The sequence below is a fragment of the Mastacembelus armatus genome, chromosome 14, assembly GCF_900324485.2.
Source record: "Mastacembelus armatus chromosome 14, fMasArm1.2, whole genome shotgun sequence".
Lineage (NCBI taxonomy): Eukaryota > Metazoa > Chordata > Actinopteri > Synbranchiformes > Mastacembelidae > Mastacembelus > Mastacembelus armatus.
Window position 1 is genome coordinate 8,184,022 of NC_046646.1, and position 16,947 is coordinate 8,200,968.

The window sequence follows — 16,947 nt, forward strand, 5'->3', positions numbered from 1 at the left end:
TAATTTACATGTTCTTACTCATTCAGGAGCTTCTTACATGTTCATTACATGTTCCAGTATGACCTGTATAAGCATCTGCATTTTACTTTTCTCTCTTTTTTTTTTTTTTAGCTTTTTCCTTTGATTTATCACCTCTTTGTATGTTGCATAGGTCATTTCTCTAAGAGTACACAGAAGGAGTCCACACAGCCACAGACCACAGACACATATATACACGTTTGCATAAAAGATAGAACACTGTAAAGTAAATCACCACTCAATTTAAGAATTTACATACTGAATTTATTTGTATGGCTTAGAATTTGTTTGTTTGTGAGATATGACAAGTTCAACCCAAAATATCCGAATATCACCTGAAGGTGTGTCCTCACACAGATGTAGCATACAGCAAAGAGCTGCTCCAGTGACGGCAAAAAGAACTGTGATATGCAGTATATATGTGTAACTATAGCCTAGTGAGCCTTCTATTATGGCGATGCTTTCCAATGCACCATGTTTCACAGAAAACCATCTGCAGGCAAATGCAGGAGTCACCCTGTTCTGTATATGATGGTAACTGTGTGACATCACCGACTTGGTCTGGATGCAGGAGGCAGTGCCAAATGTTCGCTGATACAGATGGAGCTGTCTTTAGTGTCATCAAAATATCACAAGCTGACATTCAGTGACATCTTCCTGCAAGATTGTCAGAAACTCTTCTTATATAATTAGTTGTGGGCAACTATAGTTGCACCCAACACACTTAATAAAGATAATAAAGATATTGGTTTTATGGTTACTGGTCTCCTTCTTATTATCCAACATACTTGTTTTTGTGGGCATTTCATCCATCCATCCATCTATCCATCATCTATATCTGCTTATTCCTATTTAGGGTCACAGGGATCTACTGGAGCCTATCCCAGCTCTATCTGGGTGAAAGGCAGGGGTACACAATGGGTAGGTCAGGGCATTTCATCATGATGCACATTGTATGCACATTGTTCACATTACATCTTCACATTTTTTGACAAAACACCAATTTGACCACAAGAAGCAAAGCAACAGGTGAAAATACAAAGAAAAATACATTGAATTCTTCTTTCTTTTCACTAAAACCAACAGAGACATAAAGACTGGAATGCACATTTACCACATAAAACCCGTGAAATTGTTTGACTTTCTACTGCAAGCTTTAGAAAGACTCTTCATAACAAGCATCAGACAGACTCAGCAGGCAAGCAACAGCCAGGTCAACACAAAAATGCAACGTTCGCTGCCACAGTGAAACCAGCACATGACATTTAAGATATGCCATATCTGTAAAAGAAGAGATAAATATAGAAGTCTTTATGGCCAAATTCCCATAACAATCATGACAATTTTTTAAAGTTAAATCAAAGGCTGCATGCACACAAACAGATCTTCTGGGGGAAAAAATTATTCCACTGGGTGAACAAATAGCTCTTTGCTGGTAGGGAGAAGTCATGTAATTTCAAAGCATCTTCACTTATCAGGCCGATCTTCAGGACAGAACTGAGAATGATGAGTTTATATTCAAGTCTGTCGCGGCTGTCAGTTTGTGCCTTCTGGCAAAAGTCCATAGGAAAGCAAAGTATTCCAGTTCAGTCCCTGCATTCCTGTCTTTGTAGGGGGTTTCTGGCTGTATCCAGACCACTGCTAGACAAGGTGGGAAGAGAAGGAGAGACTGGTAATATTGCACATATGCGTCTACACACACGCACTCACACCAAGTCTTCTTATTTTTCACATCTTTGTTGCTATCGCCTCCATTTGTCCTACATCACGTTTTCAAACAGCTGCATGGATCTCATCATGGTTTCATCCTGGGGAGACAGGAGAAAAGTAATCATGGCAATGGATGGATGCAATGATGGAATTGATGGAATTAACCAGCACCACAGTGTACAGCAGTTTGTTTGTCTTTGCCTATTCAACACACTCCTGTTTTAAGAGTGTATAGTTTTTGATATGTAATAATTTCTTTCATTTAGCGTAATTTAGACTTGCAAACATGAATGTTTGAGTGTTTTTAATTTACATATACAACTACACAAACTGTTTTCGTTCTTTCATTATCTCATTTTTAACATTATTTTGACAAAACCACCAACCTCCTGGCAGGCTATAATAAACTCCTCCAAAGTCACCACTCCGTCTTTGTTCTTATCCATTTTCTGTGGAAGAACAATGTCACAGAATATAATGTGAATCAGTACGAAAATTAAAATAGTTAAAATAAGTAACCATTCTTTTGCAATGAGTTTGCATTGCAATGGGCATTGCATGCAGCAACAGTAGAAAAATATATAATAGAAAAGCTGTTACTATGAATCACAGGGTCTAGGATTTATAATGACATATAACTGATAAGCTCTATCTGAAGACAAATTTGTCATAGATGAAAAGGGTTTCAATAAAACAAAAATAAAAAGGTTCGTTTGGGAAGCTACTGGAGCATAGTAACAGACATTAAAAGATAATTTGATATTAATTTATCATTAACCTGAAAAAAGGTATCCACATGCTGCTGTGGGACGTCCCCTTTTAGTGCAGGGTAGGTGTACTTTCCCATCATGTCATAAATGGCCCTCACAATCTCAGTCATTTCCTGAAAGAAAAGACAAGTTATTCACATTGTTGTGAAGCACTGAAATTTGATGGCTCACAAAGCATTGCATACAATTGTGTCAGCCCAGTCTTACCTCTCTGTTTATGTAGCCATCTCTGTTTATATCATACAGGTGAAATGTCCACTCCAGCTTTTCCCTCAGAGTCCCCCTCAACAGTATAGACAACCCCATTACAAAGTCCTGGCATCAATAGACAAGGATAGAGGAAATAGGTAGAATTAGATTTTTATCATGACAGCACATTCAAATAAAGAAACGTATATAAATGCAAATATGAATGATTTTTTTTTTTTTACCTTAAATTTAATGGATCCATTGTTTGTTGTGTCAAATGCATTGAAAAGATAATGTGCATACATGCTTGCATCTGCAAATCAAAAAATAAAAGTGTAAGGTCTTCTGTTCCCAAAAGGCTTCACAGAGCAATGAACTGAGATTATAAAAACACTAAATTCACCTCCATGAGGGAAGAACTGTGAGTAAATGTGTTTAAATGTCTCTTCATTTACCACTCCACTTGGACATTCCTGTGGAAAAACATTTGAGTTAAGGTTACTATACTTAATAACAAAATCTCCCTAATTGTTGTGTTTTCATTATAAGGCCTACTATTTGTTGTCTTATAATTATTTGGTTCAATGATTAGATAGGTCTGTAATAAGCCACTGAACAAACCGGAGAAGTATTGTCATATTTGGACTTTTGCATAATATAAAAATGGAGCAATGGCTTTGATGGTGCTGGACTCATCCTGAGCACAGCTGCTTTGTTTCACTGTAGAAACTGTGAATGTGTAGCAGTTGACCTGTTTGCTGTGCAGAAAAGCATTAAAGCTATTAAGTTTACAATGAGATCACAATGTCACAGCAGAAGACTTAAATAATTCAAGACTTACTGCTGCTGTGCTATGTGCATAAATTGCACACAGCTCAATGTGGAGACATAACAATCAGCCGCAGCCACGGCAATTTAGTAAAGTAAAAAACAAGGAGTTGAATTTTACATTAGTCAATGTATCAGTGCTCAATTTAAGCCCTGATAGCAACCATCATGAGTGAACTATCAACTATCAGATGAATTAACATTGCGTACAAAGGATGAAGGGTACTAGCATGATAACAAACCAACATGACCAGTCTTGTACAAAAAGAACTTATTGCCATGTCTTTATATTATTAGGGTTAAACAGGGAAAAGCATGTTTTTAATTAAGGGCAAAGAGCTCTGGAATCTTATATTAAAATCAGCAAAAGGTAGATTACGTTCTTAAAACCACGATAGAGGATCTGCAGCTCCTGTTTGGTGAAGTTAGTCTGGGCTTCCAGTTGCTCAAGACCCTCTGGCCGGTGACACACCATAGTCATCTCAAGCTCATCATCAGTTTTATCTACAAAGAGAGAGAGAGAGAAAGAGATAGCAAAAGGTATATTTATTCTTCATTCATGTCTTGACCTTTACATATTTAGCATGTACCCGTTCCAATCTGTAGAAATATGAAAACTGTGATACACAGAAAAGAGACAACTCAGCAAAGCCTGAAAATGTTAAGCTGACAGGAGGCCTATTCAGAATCTGATTAGACAGTAGAAAAGAGTGCTCATAGATGTGGGAAACAGCAAAAAAAAAAAAACAAAAAAAAAACAAAAAGGCAGAAAGATGTTGAAAAAGAGGTAGAAACAGACACAAAAGATGAATTTGAGAAAAACTACATATACTTGACAAATAGATTTTCCTTTAGGAGCTGAGGGATTTTATTAATGGCAGCATGATGCTGTGTTTCAGGCACTGTGGAGACGGATGGTGGTTAATGATGTGAGGAATTCTGGTTCTGCTGTGGGCAAGGATTTGTCACTGTCACTGTCTCCAGCTACCGCAAAACTAACAGCCCCACGTCCGGCTGTGGACACAATCCACACTCCAGTGAGCTCACGAACATGAACAAATACCTAAGAGCAAAGAGACACATAAATGCTCCCTGAAAGACTCCTTGTTGCTGCAGATCCTTACAAAAAAGGTGAAGAAATGAAAAGCCTGAAGCCTTTTTATTGTGGCAGGATGGAATATTTACACATGGCAATCAGTAAGGGTTGCTTTTATATCCCAGCTGGTGGCTGAGATATAAACAATATATATTTTTTTGTTTTTCTTTGGAAAGCAAGTGAAATTACAGGCTTTATCCTCAGATGATTTATTGTAAAAGCTCTAACCCACATTAAATCCTGTTGTGTTCCACAATCAAAGCTGAGCAGCAACACAAACTTGACAAATGTTCACACATATGCACAATTAAGTCCAAACAAGCTCTTCTGTTGATGTTTCAGCAGTAACCAGTTCATCCAATGTTTCCAAAAAAAAGGAGATTAAAAATCATGTAAGATGTAAGGTTTTTTTGGTCAGCAGTGATGATCACTCATTTCAACAAATTATTGATTCATGATGCATGATGTTGCACTTTCTAACAGAGTATTCTTTTTGGACTGAGAATACGGTTTTTAGTGTACAATAGTTTGGAGTAATGCCACTTATCTGATCTGATCAGAATTGGTCCTGCTTTCTTTCTCTCAGTCTTCTCTCCTGCAGCAATCACCCTGACTGTTGTTGTCATGGAGATAGACAGCCATAATGAATGTGAGCAGTGTTGGGTATACTGCATGAACTAATTAAAAAAATGTTGTCAAATTTGCACATTTATTTTCTCTGTGAAAAAAAAAAAGCTTCTAGCTGGGATTTGATCCAGCCCACTCCCCCGCAGAACCTAATGGATGGATGGATGACTGGAAACAACAATGGCGTGTTATGCTGTAACCGTATCCACTGTATGGGTTCCTACTGTCAGGCTGTATTTGCTTTCCTGCAAATGTAGTAGTGTGATCAGAAACAAACCAAATGAAAAAAGGGTGAGAAATGAATGCAGGCAGAGGTGTTGATCAGAGGGAAAGAAGAAGGCGGCAGAGTGTGAAGAAAAATGGTGAGGAGAGAAGGACAACAACACATAGCAGAATAGGATCACACCATATGTTTGGAGGACATGAGAGGAGTTTATTGGAAACTATTAGACATTTAAGCACCTGGGAATTATAACACTGAACTTACAAAAGCTGCAAAGAAATGCTGCAGACTCTCCAGCAGCTATTCTAGTGTTGATGCTCATATGTAAGGCAAGAGTCTTGATAAAAATGATGCAGCAGCTTGTATGCACATAAACACTGAGCAGCATGTATTTGAAGGGAAGTGTTACATGATGAAGTGATGGTGATAGTTAGATGTGTTTGCCAGCTGGTGATTTTAAAAGAAATGGCAGCTCTGTCATACAGCCAGTGACAACCTCAAGGGCTGCAGCTGCTTTGACTGTTCACAACCAGCTGGGTTCAGTGCTCTCTCGTGGTGAGCATTATGATGGCTTACCCCGAATCATCATCAGAAAGCCCCTCGCATTACCCATTTATCAATATACATGATGGAATGTGCCAAGAAGTGGGTTAGCAGACATACAGAAGCTCTTTATGTAGATTCTCGCCCTGTTTTGTGGCCCCAAAGAGGCGGTTAACAGGCCATGCCATCATAGATTTTCAGGGCCCCACAACAAGACCACTGTCCAACCCTAACCTACCATAAAGTACACATCTAATGGCTTCACTGAGAGAAAATAGGCCAAATACTGGCCGTCCTGTTGGCTAAGACCCACTGGTACAGTTAATTATAGCCAGTGGCATCAGGATAGCTCAAGCCCCATAGTTACAATGACTGTCAACAACTGTAATTGTAGCCTTGACGTCAGCACAGTGCAAAACACTTTAAGGGAAATTCACAACATGGGGCACAACTTGCATCATTTCAAGTTTTGGGGTTTGTGGGTTCACAAACTTATTAAAACGTTTACCAAAAAGCCTGTATGTTGTGGTCTGACAAACCACCACCCATACAACCATGGGTCATTTTAAGACTTTTTAAGATTTTTGTAGGCTACATTAGACAAAGAGCATGTTGAAGGGTTGTTTTTCTGTGACTGTTAGACAGAGCCGCCCTCTCTTTCCTCTTGTTCCTGGTCTGGCCCTTGTTTCTGACTGCAGCTTATTGTTTCATACTTGTATTACATGAACGACAGAACCACCTCTCAGTGAGAACATGAATATGTGGCTCATATTTTTCTGTTCTTTTCTGCCTGAACGCCAAACTTTAATTATATAATTATAGTAAGCCTTTGCTTGAAAGGTGATTATCCTATTTCTCTTTGCATTCATGTCATGTACCGAGACCAGGAGTCTTCAGGTTGTATAGTGACTTCGTCCTGTGCCTTTTTTGTAAACTTGTGTTCTTGCCAAACTTAACACCACATATGTGACATCTATGCTATAACATGGCTGTACTGGTAATGAGCGGCACAAGCAGCACGCCCTCCAGACAGAAATATCAGCCATGCTTTTTTAAATGTCATTGATTTGTATATACAGTATGCCATTTTTAAACTAAGATTTATTTCTTCTGGTGTCAAGCTTTGACCTACGTCTCTGAACTACTTGTTTTCTCTCCCAGGGATCAATAAAGATGTACCTAGCTTGTCTTATATATCTTCACTAACTCTTCACAGCTGGCCAAACAAGACAAACTTTAATGGGGCTGAAAATACAGCTTGACACCTGTACGTGTTTTTCAAAGGCTTTTGAAGGGCTTTTATCAAATCGAGGACTAGAGACAAATTCACAGCATCACCCTGGTCTTGCAGGGGATTCTGCCTCCGATCAGAGTAATTTCTTTGTTTGTTAGTTGATCTTATACTGCTATAAATTCATCTTTCGTCTTGGCGGAATATTGTTCATACTCTCCTCTTATGCCCCTACAACCCAGTCTCCATGACAACAGGCTTCTCAAGCATAAGGCCAGGGAGAGGTATGATATGTGAGCTGCGTGTCAATTCACATGCTATCTATCGCCTGAACACTTATTTGCGCCCCATTTGTTTTTCACTCGCTCACGTAGTAGCTCACCCACTCACACACACATATGCAGACAAAACAGACACACAAGCACAGGGTTGGGGGCAGTGATTTTGCTCTCTACTTATTTTCAAGGACACCCTTCTTCTTAAAGGTATACAGTAATCTCTCCATCATGACCACAGACGTGTTATACCTTACACCTCATCATCAGTGCATGACTTGTATCGCTTTAGCCCCCCCATAATGCTGTCGGCACTTCCTTCAGTGAATATTTACAGATTTTTATGTAAACAAAAACAGGTTTTTATATTTTTTGTTTTTTTGCTACTTATATAAAATTGCTTACAGTTCTTACAATTGTGCATATGATTTGATTTAATGTATGTAACATCTGGTAAATGCTAGATTAATGCATCTAGCCTTTTTTTTTTACTGTCTTTTCTAGTTTACTCATTTATAGGTGCTCCACAGAAATATGGCATATACAACATAAGGATTTTTCTTGTTAATGTTTTGCATCTGTTCAACACACAAAATAACAAATAAATGAGCATATAATCTAAAATACAATTGGTCCAAATTATTTTGTTAAGACTTGGCTCTGCTTTCTCAGTTTAGTCTAGTCTAGTGTTGCTCTTTTGTCTTCTCTCCATTTCTTTCTGACTAATGTTGACGTACCTCTGGACGGTCCCCTCTGCTTGGTTTGCATGGTCAAAGTGCCCACCACTGCACCCATGTTGTCACCGTGGAAACCAGCCTGGTCAAACAGTCCAGAGAGTAATAGTCCTCTATTTAGTTCACGATTTTGTCACTCTGTCGTTCATTCTTTATCTGCCTCCACAGCTCTGTATCTTAAAGGGGCATTACCCCTGTTATGTCTCAATAGAGCACTCTCTTCCTTGAGCTGATTCTCTTGGATTTCTGATCTCTTGCTTTCCAAACATGCACATGAGCTGCTCCTGCCTTTCTGCGCCACTCCCTCCGTTCTGTGCCTCACTCTGCTCATCTGTCAGCCTTTCCCCTTCCTTCTATTTCCCTGCCTCTACAAGCCCTCATGTTATTGTGGAGTGCTGGAGTACTTACTACACTACTGACAAGTGAATGGTAGTAGATGAAGGACATGCATAGCTCTCCTTTACACTCAATGCCCAGAATTGAATTCATCATTATCTTATTTTATTCTCTTCATTAGAACTTACTCGTCTGTTTACGCCCCATAATGCAAACACACACACACACACACACACACACACACACACACACACTCAACCCAATGGTTAGTGATGAATTCAGTCCACTGTCACTTCAAATTAGTGCTCTGCTCTTTGAAGCTTGGCTAGAACCATAATGAACACGTGTACGTGTGTGTGTGTGTGTGTGTAGATGTGTGTAGATGTATTACTACAGTGATATGGCTAAACCTTTTGCTCATTCTCTTATTCTAATGTGGAGGAGAACAGACTATTAATGATTTCTTTTTTAATTTGGTACAGACAAGAGTATTAGGGTGTTTAATGACATCAATGAATATTCATGGAGGAGCTTCAATTTAAGAAACTGTGCACTGGGGGAGTGAAAGCAGCAGGAGTGAATAATGTTTATTTCCCTTCACGTGTAGAGCATTAAAAATCAGCCTGTATTTTTGGATGCAGAAGTAAGTGTTTAAGTGCTTTTTCTGCTTGAACAGTATCATTCACTTGATATCAAAAATACACTAATTTCTAAACCTATTCCTCTATTACCTCAGTCTGTCATATGATTCTGTTCTTTTTTTGGCAATAATCCTCTATAGGACTCAGGTGAGAATTCAAAAACACAATTATTTAAAGGAAATAAAGACATTCAAAAACAGCAAATTTGCTCTACCTGAGGTTTACACAGTACAGGTACACAGTGGAACACAGAAAATGCTCCAGTAGCTGCAAACCAGTTATGTAAATGTGCTAGCTACCTCACTCTTTCGTTGTGTGTACATGATGACTTCAGAAATCCTCTCTTGGTTTAAAATATTCATGCACTGCCATTTTTGTCAACGTAGTTTCAGCTTTCCTGTTTCTTGAAAGTTGCTTTCCACCTCTTCTGCATGAGCTTGAAACTATTAAAAACCAAGGGAAAGTAGTACAGGAGCAGAAATAGGCAAAACTAATGACAGGAAAAACATTAACTCTAGTCATTAATACAGTGAATATTTATTTCCTCATGGTTATGTAAGACTTGAAAACTTGGCCTTATCACTTATACAATATGGGGACTGCACAGCAATAAATACCCAGATCACTGCTATTCAGATGTTTGTGTATATGTGTGGTTTGCTCCTCTAGTTATCCAGGTGGAGCTAAGGTAGGAACTTAACCTGATTAAATATAAATATAATCATGCATAATTCTGTGAAATATGCACCCTTCACACACTAGATGTCCCAACTTTGATATCCTAGTCTCCTCCATTAGATATACTGTATATACTTACAGATCACAGATTCATTGCCTTAACTCACTAAAAAAATCTACACAGTAATTTCTTCTCAGATCTCATCACAGAGCTTCCCCTCCATTCCTCCAGTTACAGATATAAATAAGTTTCCAGACAGATCAACACACACATACAAACCCTTACAGATGGAGAATTCAGTGTAAGTAAGCCACTGTAAGCCCTGTGACAGATGTTTGCTGTCTGGAACAACCGTTCTACATCGTATCACCCTTCACTAAGCACCAAGGACACCGCACTAGAGTCTCACTTCATAATCCCTTCATTATCTGTTCACCAGTGCATGAGCTACAACAATCAGTCCACTGCAACTGAATGTCAAGATTCACCAGTCACCACTGCGTTAAAGGTGCTGCTGAAAAGGTAAAAGAGTAATAAAAATAAGAAGACAAAATAAGCATGATCACAGACCACCCTTTATCACTATATGTGCCACACACTTTATCCTTTGTATGTATTGTCTAAAATTCATATCCTTAGTCATGTATAGATGCATTTCAGCTTATTTTTATTTAAGAATGTTTTCCAGTCTTTTATTATCCGAATACATTCATCTCTTATTTGCTTTTGTAGAATACTAGAAGCACTGGTCAAAAAAACCTTTAAACCAATGATCATGTAATTCCAGGTAAGCTCAAACCATCAGTGACTGCACGCTCAGCTAAATCTTTTCTTTTCTCCCTGAAACAATTCTTTAAATGTACTAAAATACAATTACCCATTTTTCAATCTTGAAAATGGAATCTGGAAGAAACTATAATCATAAACCACCTTCAGAAAAGGTTAAGAGGTTCCCTGCTTATTCATGACTACCATTATAAAATCATTTTGTCTTTGCTTTTCTCCTCTTCACTGTAACATTCCCCTGCCATTAACACACATGTTGAGAACTATATGTCATTTATAAGTAGACAAGCAAAGGAGAAAAAGGGCTACATGATGAATCAGTCTATCTAGCTTTCTGAAGGTAGTACGTACAGTACTTTTTGAAAACTGTTTTTGTGGGAGAAATACATTTTATAGTAAGTATTAATTGTAACCTTCTATATATCAAATGATGTTTTTATTATCTTATAAAAATATAAAACATAAACGAAGAGGAACTGCATAACAACATAACCTATATTTTTTCTTTAGTGTTTTTCATCTATAAAAAATCTAATAAAATATGTTACATTAACTTAAATATTGCAAAAAGTAAAGTATGAAACAGTCAACACAGTGAAAAATACACAAAATTAAATAGCTTTCACCTACATAACGAAACTGTGATGATTATTGGTTACACTGCAGAACACACAGCACTCAATTTATTTTGTTAGCTTGTGGTGTTACTCACTGAACAACAGGTGGCAGCAGAGTACAAAGATTCCTGATACAACAAGCACATTTTTACTTTGACTAAATACAACATGAGCAAATATTCACACAGTACAACAACGTGTGAACATGAAGGCAGATCCTATAGCTATCTTCAAAACCACTGTACCATCACTTCACTGTTCATTGCATCCAATACTTGAATGGGGAATTGTGCATGTAAATAACAAATAGTAAAACAACAGGCCTGGAGCGAATTAATTTGGAGAATGAAAAAGAGAGAAAGAGACACAAGCGATAAAAATAAATTGAGAATGTGGTTACATAAAAGTGTGTAGTAAAGTGATGTGAAAAATTTAAAGCAGAGACACACACTGTCAGCTCTAATCCACTGCTTTTACAGCCACAGAAAAGAAGAAAGAATGGGAGGATGAAGAAAATAAAAAGTACTGCAGGCTAATCAAGGCTAATTCTGCCATAGGTCTGGTCAAAAAAAAAAGAGCTCTGTTGGAAGTGCTTCAGCCATAAATCTAAAATCTGCCTCTGCAGTGTGGGATGATGTGACTTGCTGCAAGGTTATGCACTTAGAGGACACATGTGACTTGTAATAGCAAGAGACAGGTGCAGCATGAGGTCGGATAAGTGGGGTTCTGTCTTCCCCTACACTGTTTTCCATCAGGACTCAAGTCCACATAAGCATGTGTATAAATACAGCAAGATGTATATCACAGCTTAGTAAAACATAAAATACTCACCATTTTGCTCCCAACGTGATTTTTTAAGCAAGATTACGTCACTTTTCTGAACAGTGGTCACACTGGGTACAGATGACAACTATGTGATAATGCTAATGCTAAAGCACTAAGTAGGCTGATGTACTAAAGTGTTATCACAGTATGGTGCAAGTCATAATGGAAGAGTAATAAAATCTGTGCACAGGTAAATCATTTTTCTTTTTTAAATGGTAACTGAAGACTGTGCTTGTTGATTATGAATTAGCTTGTTAACTACTACTATTTTTATGAACTTTACATTGCACAGACTGATAGAATGTTTAATGAAACCAGTGATTTTGAACACTAAAAAAATTATGTATGTATTTTAGTCTGTAGTTGCAATAATAAAAAGTAATTCCAAGGTTATATAACTCATTATAAGATTACATTATATATAATTTTGTAATGTTCAGCTTTTCCTGTGTTGTGTTTCTGCAGTGATTTACATTGTATTATATTAAGGAAGTGTTACTGTCAGCTTGACTCCCCTTTTAAATCTGAGTATGTTCATCAAAGTGACATGCAGAAGTTGCATTATTTCCACTTTGAAACACACTGCACCATGCAGTGCTAAATTAGAAAGTAATCCACATTTCCTTTATCAAGCAAAATCCACAAACTCAAATAAAAAGTTCCAGTCTATATTGAATGGATGGAATCAAATGCACCCGTTGCACTAAATTTAGGCAATTTTAGTATTTTGTCTAAATGCACTAAATGAACTCAGTGACATTTAATTATGGAATTAAATGAAGACACTACTTCTCTGCTGCCCAATGCACAAGAATCTTAACCTTAAAAAATGAAAGGTCAGTACCATGAGTCGCTATCAGCAAAGCACTAAAGAACATTTGGGGAGGAGCAGAGCTCTACCTGCACCTGTACAAATATCTTTAAGACCAGAGGATGTTTTATCAGTCCTTGTTGCAGTTGTTTTATCAGTCCTGAGTGATTTGCTTCTGCTCTCTGACTTGATGACTCAGCATTTGTTTATTGCTGCTAAGGTGAAAAGTAATAACTATAGCAACTAAATGGTGGAGGTTGTCAGGAAAAGTTCAGGCTTTAAACACAAAGATGGTGAACACGATGAGAGGCTGAGAGTGCAATGCACATGTTGTCTCAGGCGTGTGTATGGATAATGCATACATGTCCTCATCATGTGATCTTGAAGGTGACCATACATGGTTTTAGGAAATGCAAGAATCTACTGCATATACCACCCAAAATTAGACAGTGTTGATTTGATTACCTACATTAAAGAACAGTCTTTACTCTGATCTGGTCTAATCAAATATAACCCATAGGCAAATCTAGTAAACTCTTTCTTTTTACAGGCTTCATGGCAGCTTATCGTTAAATTAGTGAAATGTACCCCCATGATGGGATGGATGTGTTTTTGGTTTCACATGTAGAGAATATGTTTGTGGGGGAGTGGAATGTGGAAAATGCAAGTGTTTTAGGTTAAATGAAGATGGCAATAAATGTAGTGAATAAATTGCAACAATAGGTCAAAAATAATATTAAATAGTACATTTTTCAAATAGGAAACATTTGTAGCTTCTTGCTAAGTTATAGCTATATTGTTGCAGCAGCTTTGAAAAACCATATTCCCAACCTTTCTGGCTTGTGACTCCTGAAAACAAAGGAATAACATATATCATACTCTTCCAGTCTCCAAAACATGTTGACATGTTCCTCCTCATGGACAGTAGTAGTGACTGGCACCAGGATCTTCTATATTTACAGTTCAGATCAAGAACTATGTTGCATTTCCACATAAAATGATGTCACATTTGAACAATACTACATCACCAAAGAAGAGATAATGTTATATTTGTATTCTTAGGTTGTGAGGTAAAACTCCTACAGATGTGCACTTGCAAAGCAAAGGTTCTGGCTCGAGGACACAGAGACAGAACACATGGCTGCTGATGAAATGACTGCACTTTGTCTTTTGTGGGAGTTGAATGTTGACCTTGAACACACGGCTGCATATTGCACAAAGTATATCACAACTCCAAGGTGGCATGCAAATGAAATCTATTAAGAAAAACTGACTCTATTAATAAAAGAGATCAATCATAAAGTGAAGGTGTAAAGCATCGAGGCTGGTGGAACATCACTAGCTTTTGAAACTAAAATTGTCAGTTTTGTATAAAAACACCAGTGGATCACACCAGCACACATGGCAGCATGTTTTGGCTTCCAAAGCACTGTAGATGAAACAAAACACATGGGATCTAATCAAGTGTACATAAAAAAATGCAGATTTAGGTGTCAAAATTCACATTTAAGTGGAATATGAAAGTGCGTTTTTGGTATGGTAAAAAGCCACAGTACCTTTTGTGAGGGTTCCTGAGACCAATCTCTGCAGGGACTGGATTAATTTTAGCACCCCCTGCCTGCAGCGGCCGGTACAGCCAGCCATCCTGAGGTAGAGGCAAGGACCTTTGGGGCCAAGATTTCACTGGAGAAAAATTATTTCCCCCTGTATATCACAAAAAAGGTCTGAGCTTGCAAGTTTCTCCACAGTGTCCTTTCAGAATTATTGCTGCAGAGTGGGAACTGATCCTTATTGCAAAACAAAATCTGTCTCAGCAGTTTTTGTGATATCACATCTTAATGAGAAAAAAGCAAGAGCTGAGATAAATGTTCATTCATATGCAAAATGAACCTTTTGCAGCTCAGATTAAAAACAAAACACTTCATTTCTTCATATTCACTTCATGTTCATTTGCACATATACTCTTCCACACAGTTACATATGAGTACCTGTTAGTTCAGTACATTTCAGTCAGGCAGTGAGAAACAGATGTGCACACACCCAAAGAAAAAACACACGCCGCACACACTATGGTGAAATTCAGAGGCAGGTATTGCTAGGACTGCCTAAAGAGACAGATAGTTTGCGATGTCAACTGAAAACAAAAAAATCCAGACCTGTTTGTCAAACTTTCAAAAAAGCAAAGTTGTGTTCGGCAGACCAGAAAGAGTCAGGCGATACATTAATAAAAGGACTCCATAAGTAAAATGTGTGTCCTGGAAGTTCTGCTCATCCAAGAAAAAGCAGAGAAGCTCTCTTCAGGATTTATCTGATCACTGTTTTCTTCTCCTCTTCTTTGTCCTGTCTTGTTTCGTGGTCTTGTGAGGTAGCACTTTCCTCCTCCACTATATATTTCTGTGGGAGATTTTCCTCAGAACTGCAGTAGGAGCCTTGCGGCTGTGATCTATGGGGGAGCTCTGCTTGGGCGCTCTCAGCAGATCTGTACTGCAGAGAGCGCCAGCAGCCACTACTGTACCCGCCCTCCCTCCTCTATGTTCCCTCCTCCTGTCTTGTGTTTGTGCTTCCTCACTCTCAGCCTGGCAGAAGCCACTCTTTTCTACCATTACTAGAGGCTACACAGTTAACATGAAGGTGTAAAACAACAGCTGCAAAACGGAGAAAAGAGGAGACTGGTGGGATTGTTCACAACACCTGCAGCATTTTATTATTTATTTTTATTCTAACTATTACTATTATTTTTTGTTTGTTTTTCAACAAAAGGCCATATCCCAAAACCATCATATGTATTAGTATAAAAACAGTACATTTTTGCTGGACTTATAAATTGAACATTTAAGTTTGTACTGACCTTTGTGTGATACAGATACTGTCCTATTTTTAAAACTCATGTGTTTTTGCATATCAGTGTATTCATGAAAAAAAGAATAGAGAATACCATCGAAAACACTGTGGAGAAAAGGCCACCCTGGAAGTATAGCTATCTAAAGTAATCTATTCATGAACACTGTCATTATCATCTATAGGGCCATCAGCTGTAATCACGTTTGCACATTGTTGTCACAGTGGTGGGAGGATACCCCCAGAACTGAGAAGCTATAATTCCTGAAACACAACCAAAAAGATCTGCCCAGTACAAGCAATCACCTAGAGATGCAGTGTAGTCTATCACAAAATGACTCTGTAACAAGTTATGTAAGGCTGCAGTTTGCTTTTTGTTTCTCACTCCACTGAACTGGGGGAAATGCTTGGGGAGAGCATGACGCAGTGCTTCCTTCATCTATTTTTTTTACCCCTCACCCTCTGTCTTGTCTATATTTAATGCCTATAGATTCTATCTCTCTCCTCACAGTGTCGTTTGAGGAAGTTTCTGTTCTACAGTATCCCGACCGTAAATGTCATATGTGGGGAAAAAAAAAACCAAAAAAAAAACAGAGGAAGACCATAGCTTTCGTGACTTGAAGTGGTTGTTCGCACAATACCCTTTAGATCCCAGGAGAGGAGCACTTTACTCACAGTGTCAGGGTAAAAATAGCCACACAGTGCTATCACACTTGCACACACTTACACACTGTATCACACACAGTCAAAGAACAAAAGAACAAAACCAGTCAAAATGATTGTTTTTTTATGACGTCAGCACATTGACTCAGCTTTTTGTCGCATTTTGTCACCCACATCCTTTTATTAGAAACCTTTTTTTTTGTGACTGTACATGACGCAGAGTTCAGGATTTGCTTCCCACTTAAACTTTAAACAGGTTTACACAGAAACTGTCAGCTGATGAAACAAGGTACTTTGTTAACACTCATTATTATTGTCCTCTTTTCTGCCTGTGGTTCTCTGGAAACTATTGGTGGAAGAAGTATCCAGGTCCTTGTCTTAAGTGACAGTACCACTGCAACAATCATAAAATCCTTCATTAAAAATCCTGCCTTCAAATCAACTTCAACTCAACCACAGCAAAAAGCCCAGTGTTAAATCAACAATAAAAATGGTTTATATGTGAAC

At 38.1% G+C, this 16,947-nt stretch overlaps 1 protein-coding gene across 2 annotated transcripts; it reads right to left on the bottom strand.

Annotated features, from left to right (window-relative positions):
- Positions 1–124: 124 nt before the first annotated feature.
- Positions 125–14,604, bottom strand: kcnip1b (Kv channel interacting protein 1 b). 2 transcript variants are annotated; one of them, XM_026328231.1, is made up of 8 exons: positions 14,496–14,604; positions 3,895–4,019; positions 3,091–3,160; positions 2,930–3,000; positions 2,706–2,813; positions 2,507–2,611; positions 2,115–2,177; positions 125–1,826 (listed from the first exon to the last, which is right to left on the bottom strand). In XM_026328231.1, the coding sequence occupies exons 1-8, from the start codon at positions 14,581–14,583 to the stop codon at positions 1,779–1,781; spliced, it is 678 nt and encodes a 225-aa protein (XP_026184016.1). In that variant the 5' UTR covers positions 14,584–14,604; the 3' UTR covers positions 125–1,778. The 2 variants fall into 2 exon arrangements, with proteins under 2 accessions (XP_026184016.1, XP_026184015.1); XM_026328230.1 differs by lacking the exon at positions 14,496–14,604 and adding an exon at positions 8,248–8,534.
- Between the last annotated feature and the right edge of the window lie 2,343 nt (positions 14,605–16,947).

What these genes read in the sequence shown, in the direction of transcription:
- kcnip1b (XM_026328231.1), bottom strand. Translation starts at nt 14,583, where the DNA reads ATGGCTGGCTGTACCGGCCGCTGCAGGCAGGGGGTGCTAAAATTAATC. An exon ending in ACAGTTCTTCCCTCATGGAG is followed by an intron (nt 3,001 to 3,090) that starts GTGAATTTAGTG and finishes TTTGATTTGCAG; the next exon opens with ATGCAAGCATGTATGCACAT. An exon ending in ATGGCTACATAAACAGAGAG is followed by an intron (nt 2,612 to 2,705) that starts GTAAGACTGGGC and finishes CTTTTCTTTCAG; the next exon opens with GAAATGACTGAGATTGTGAG.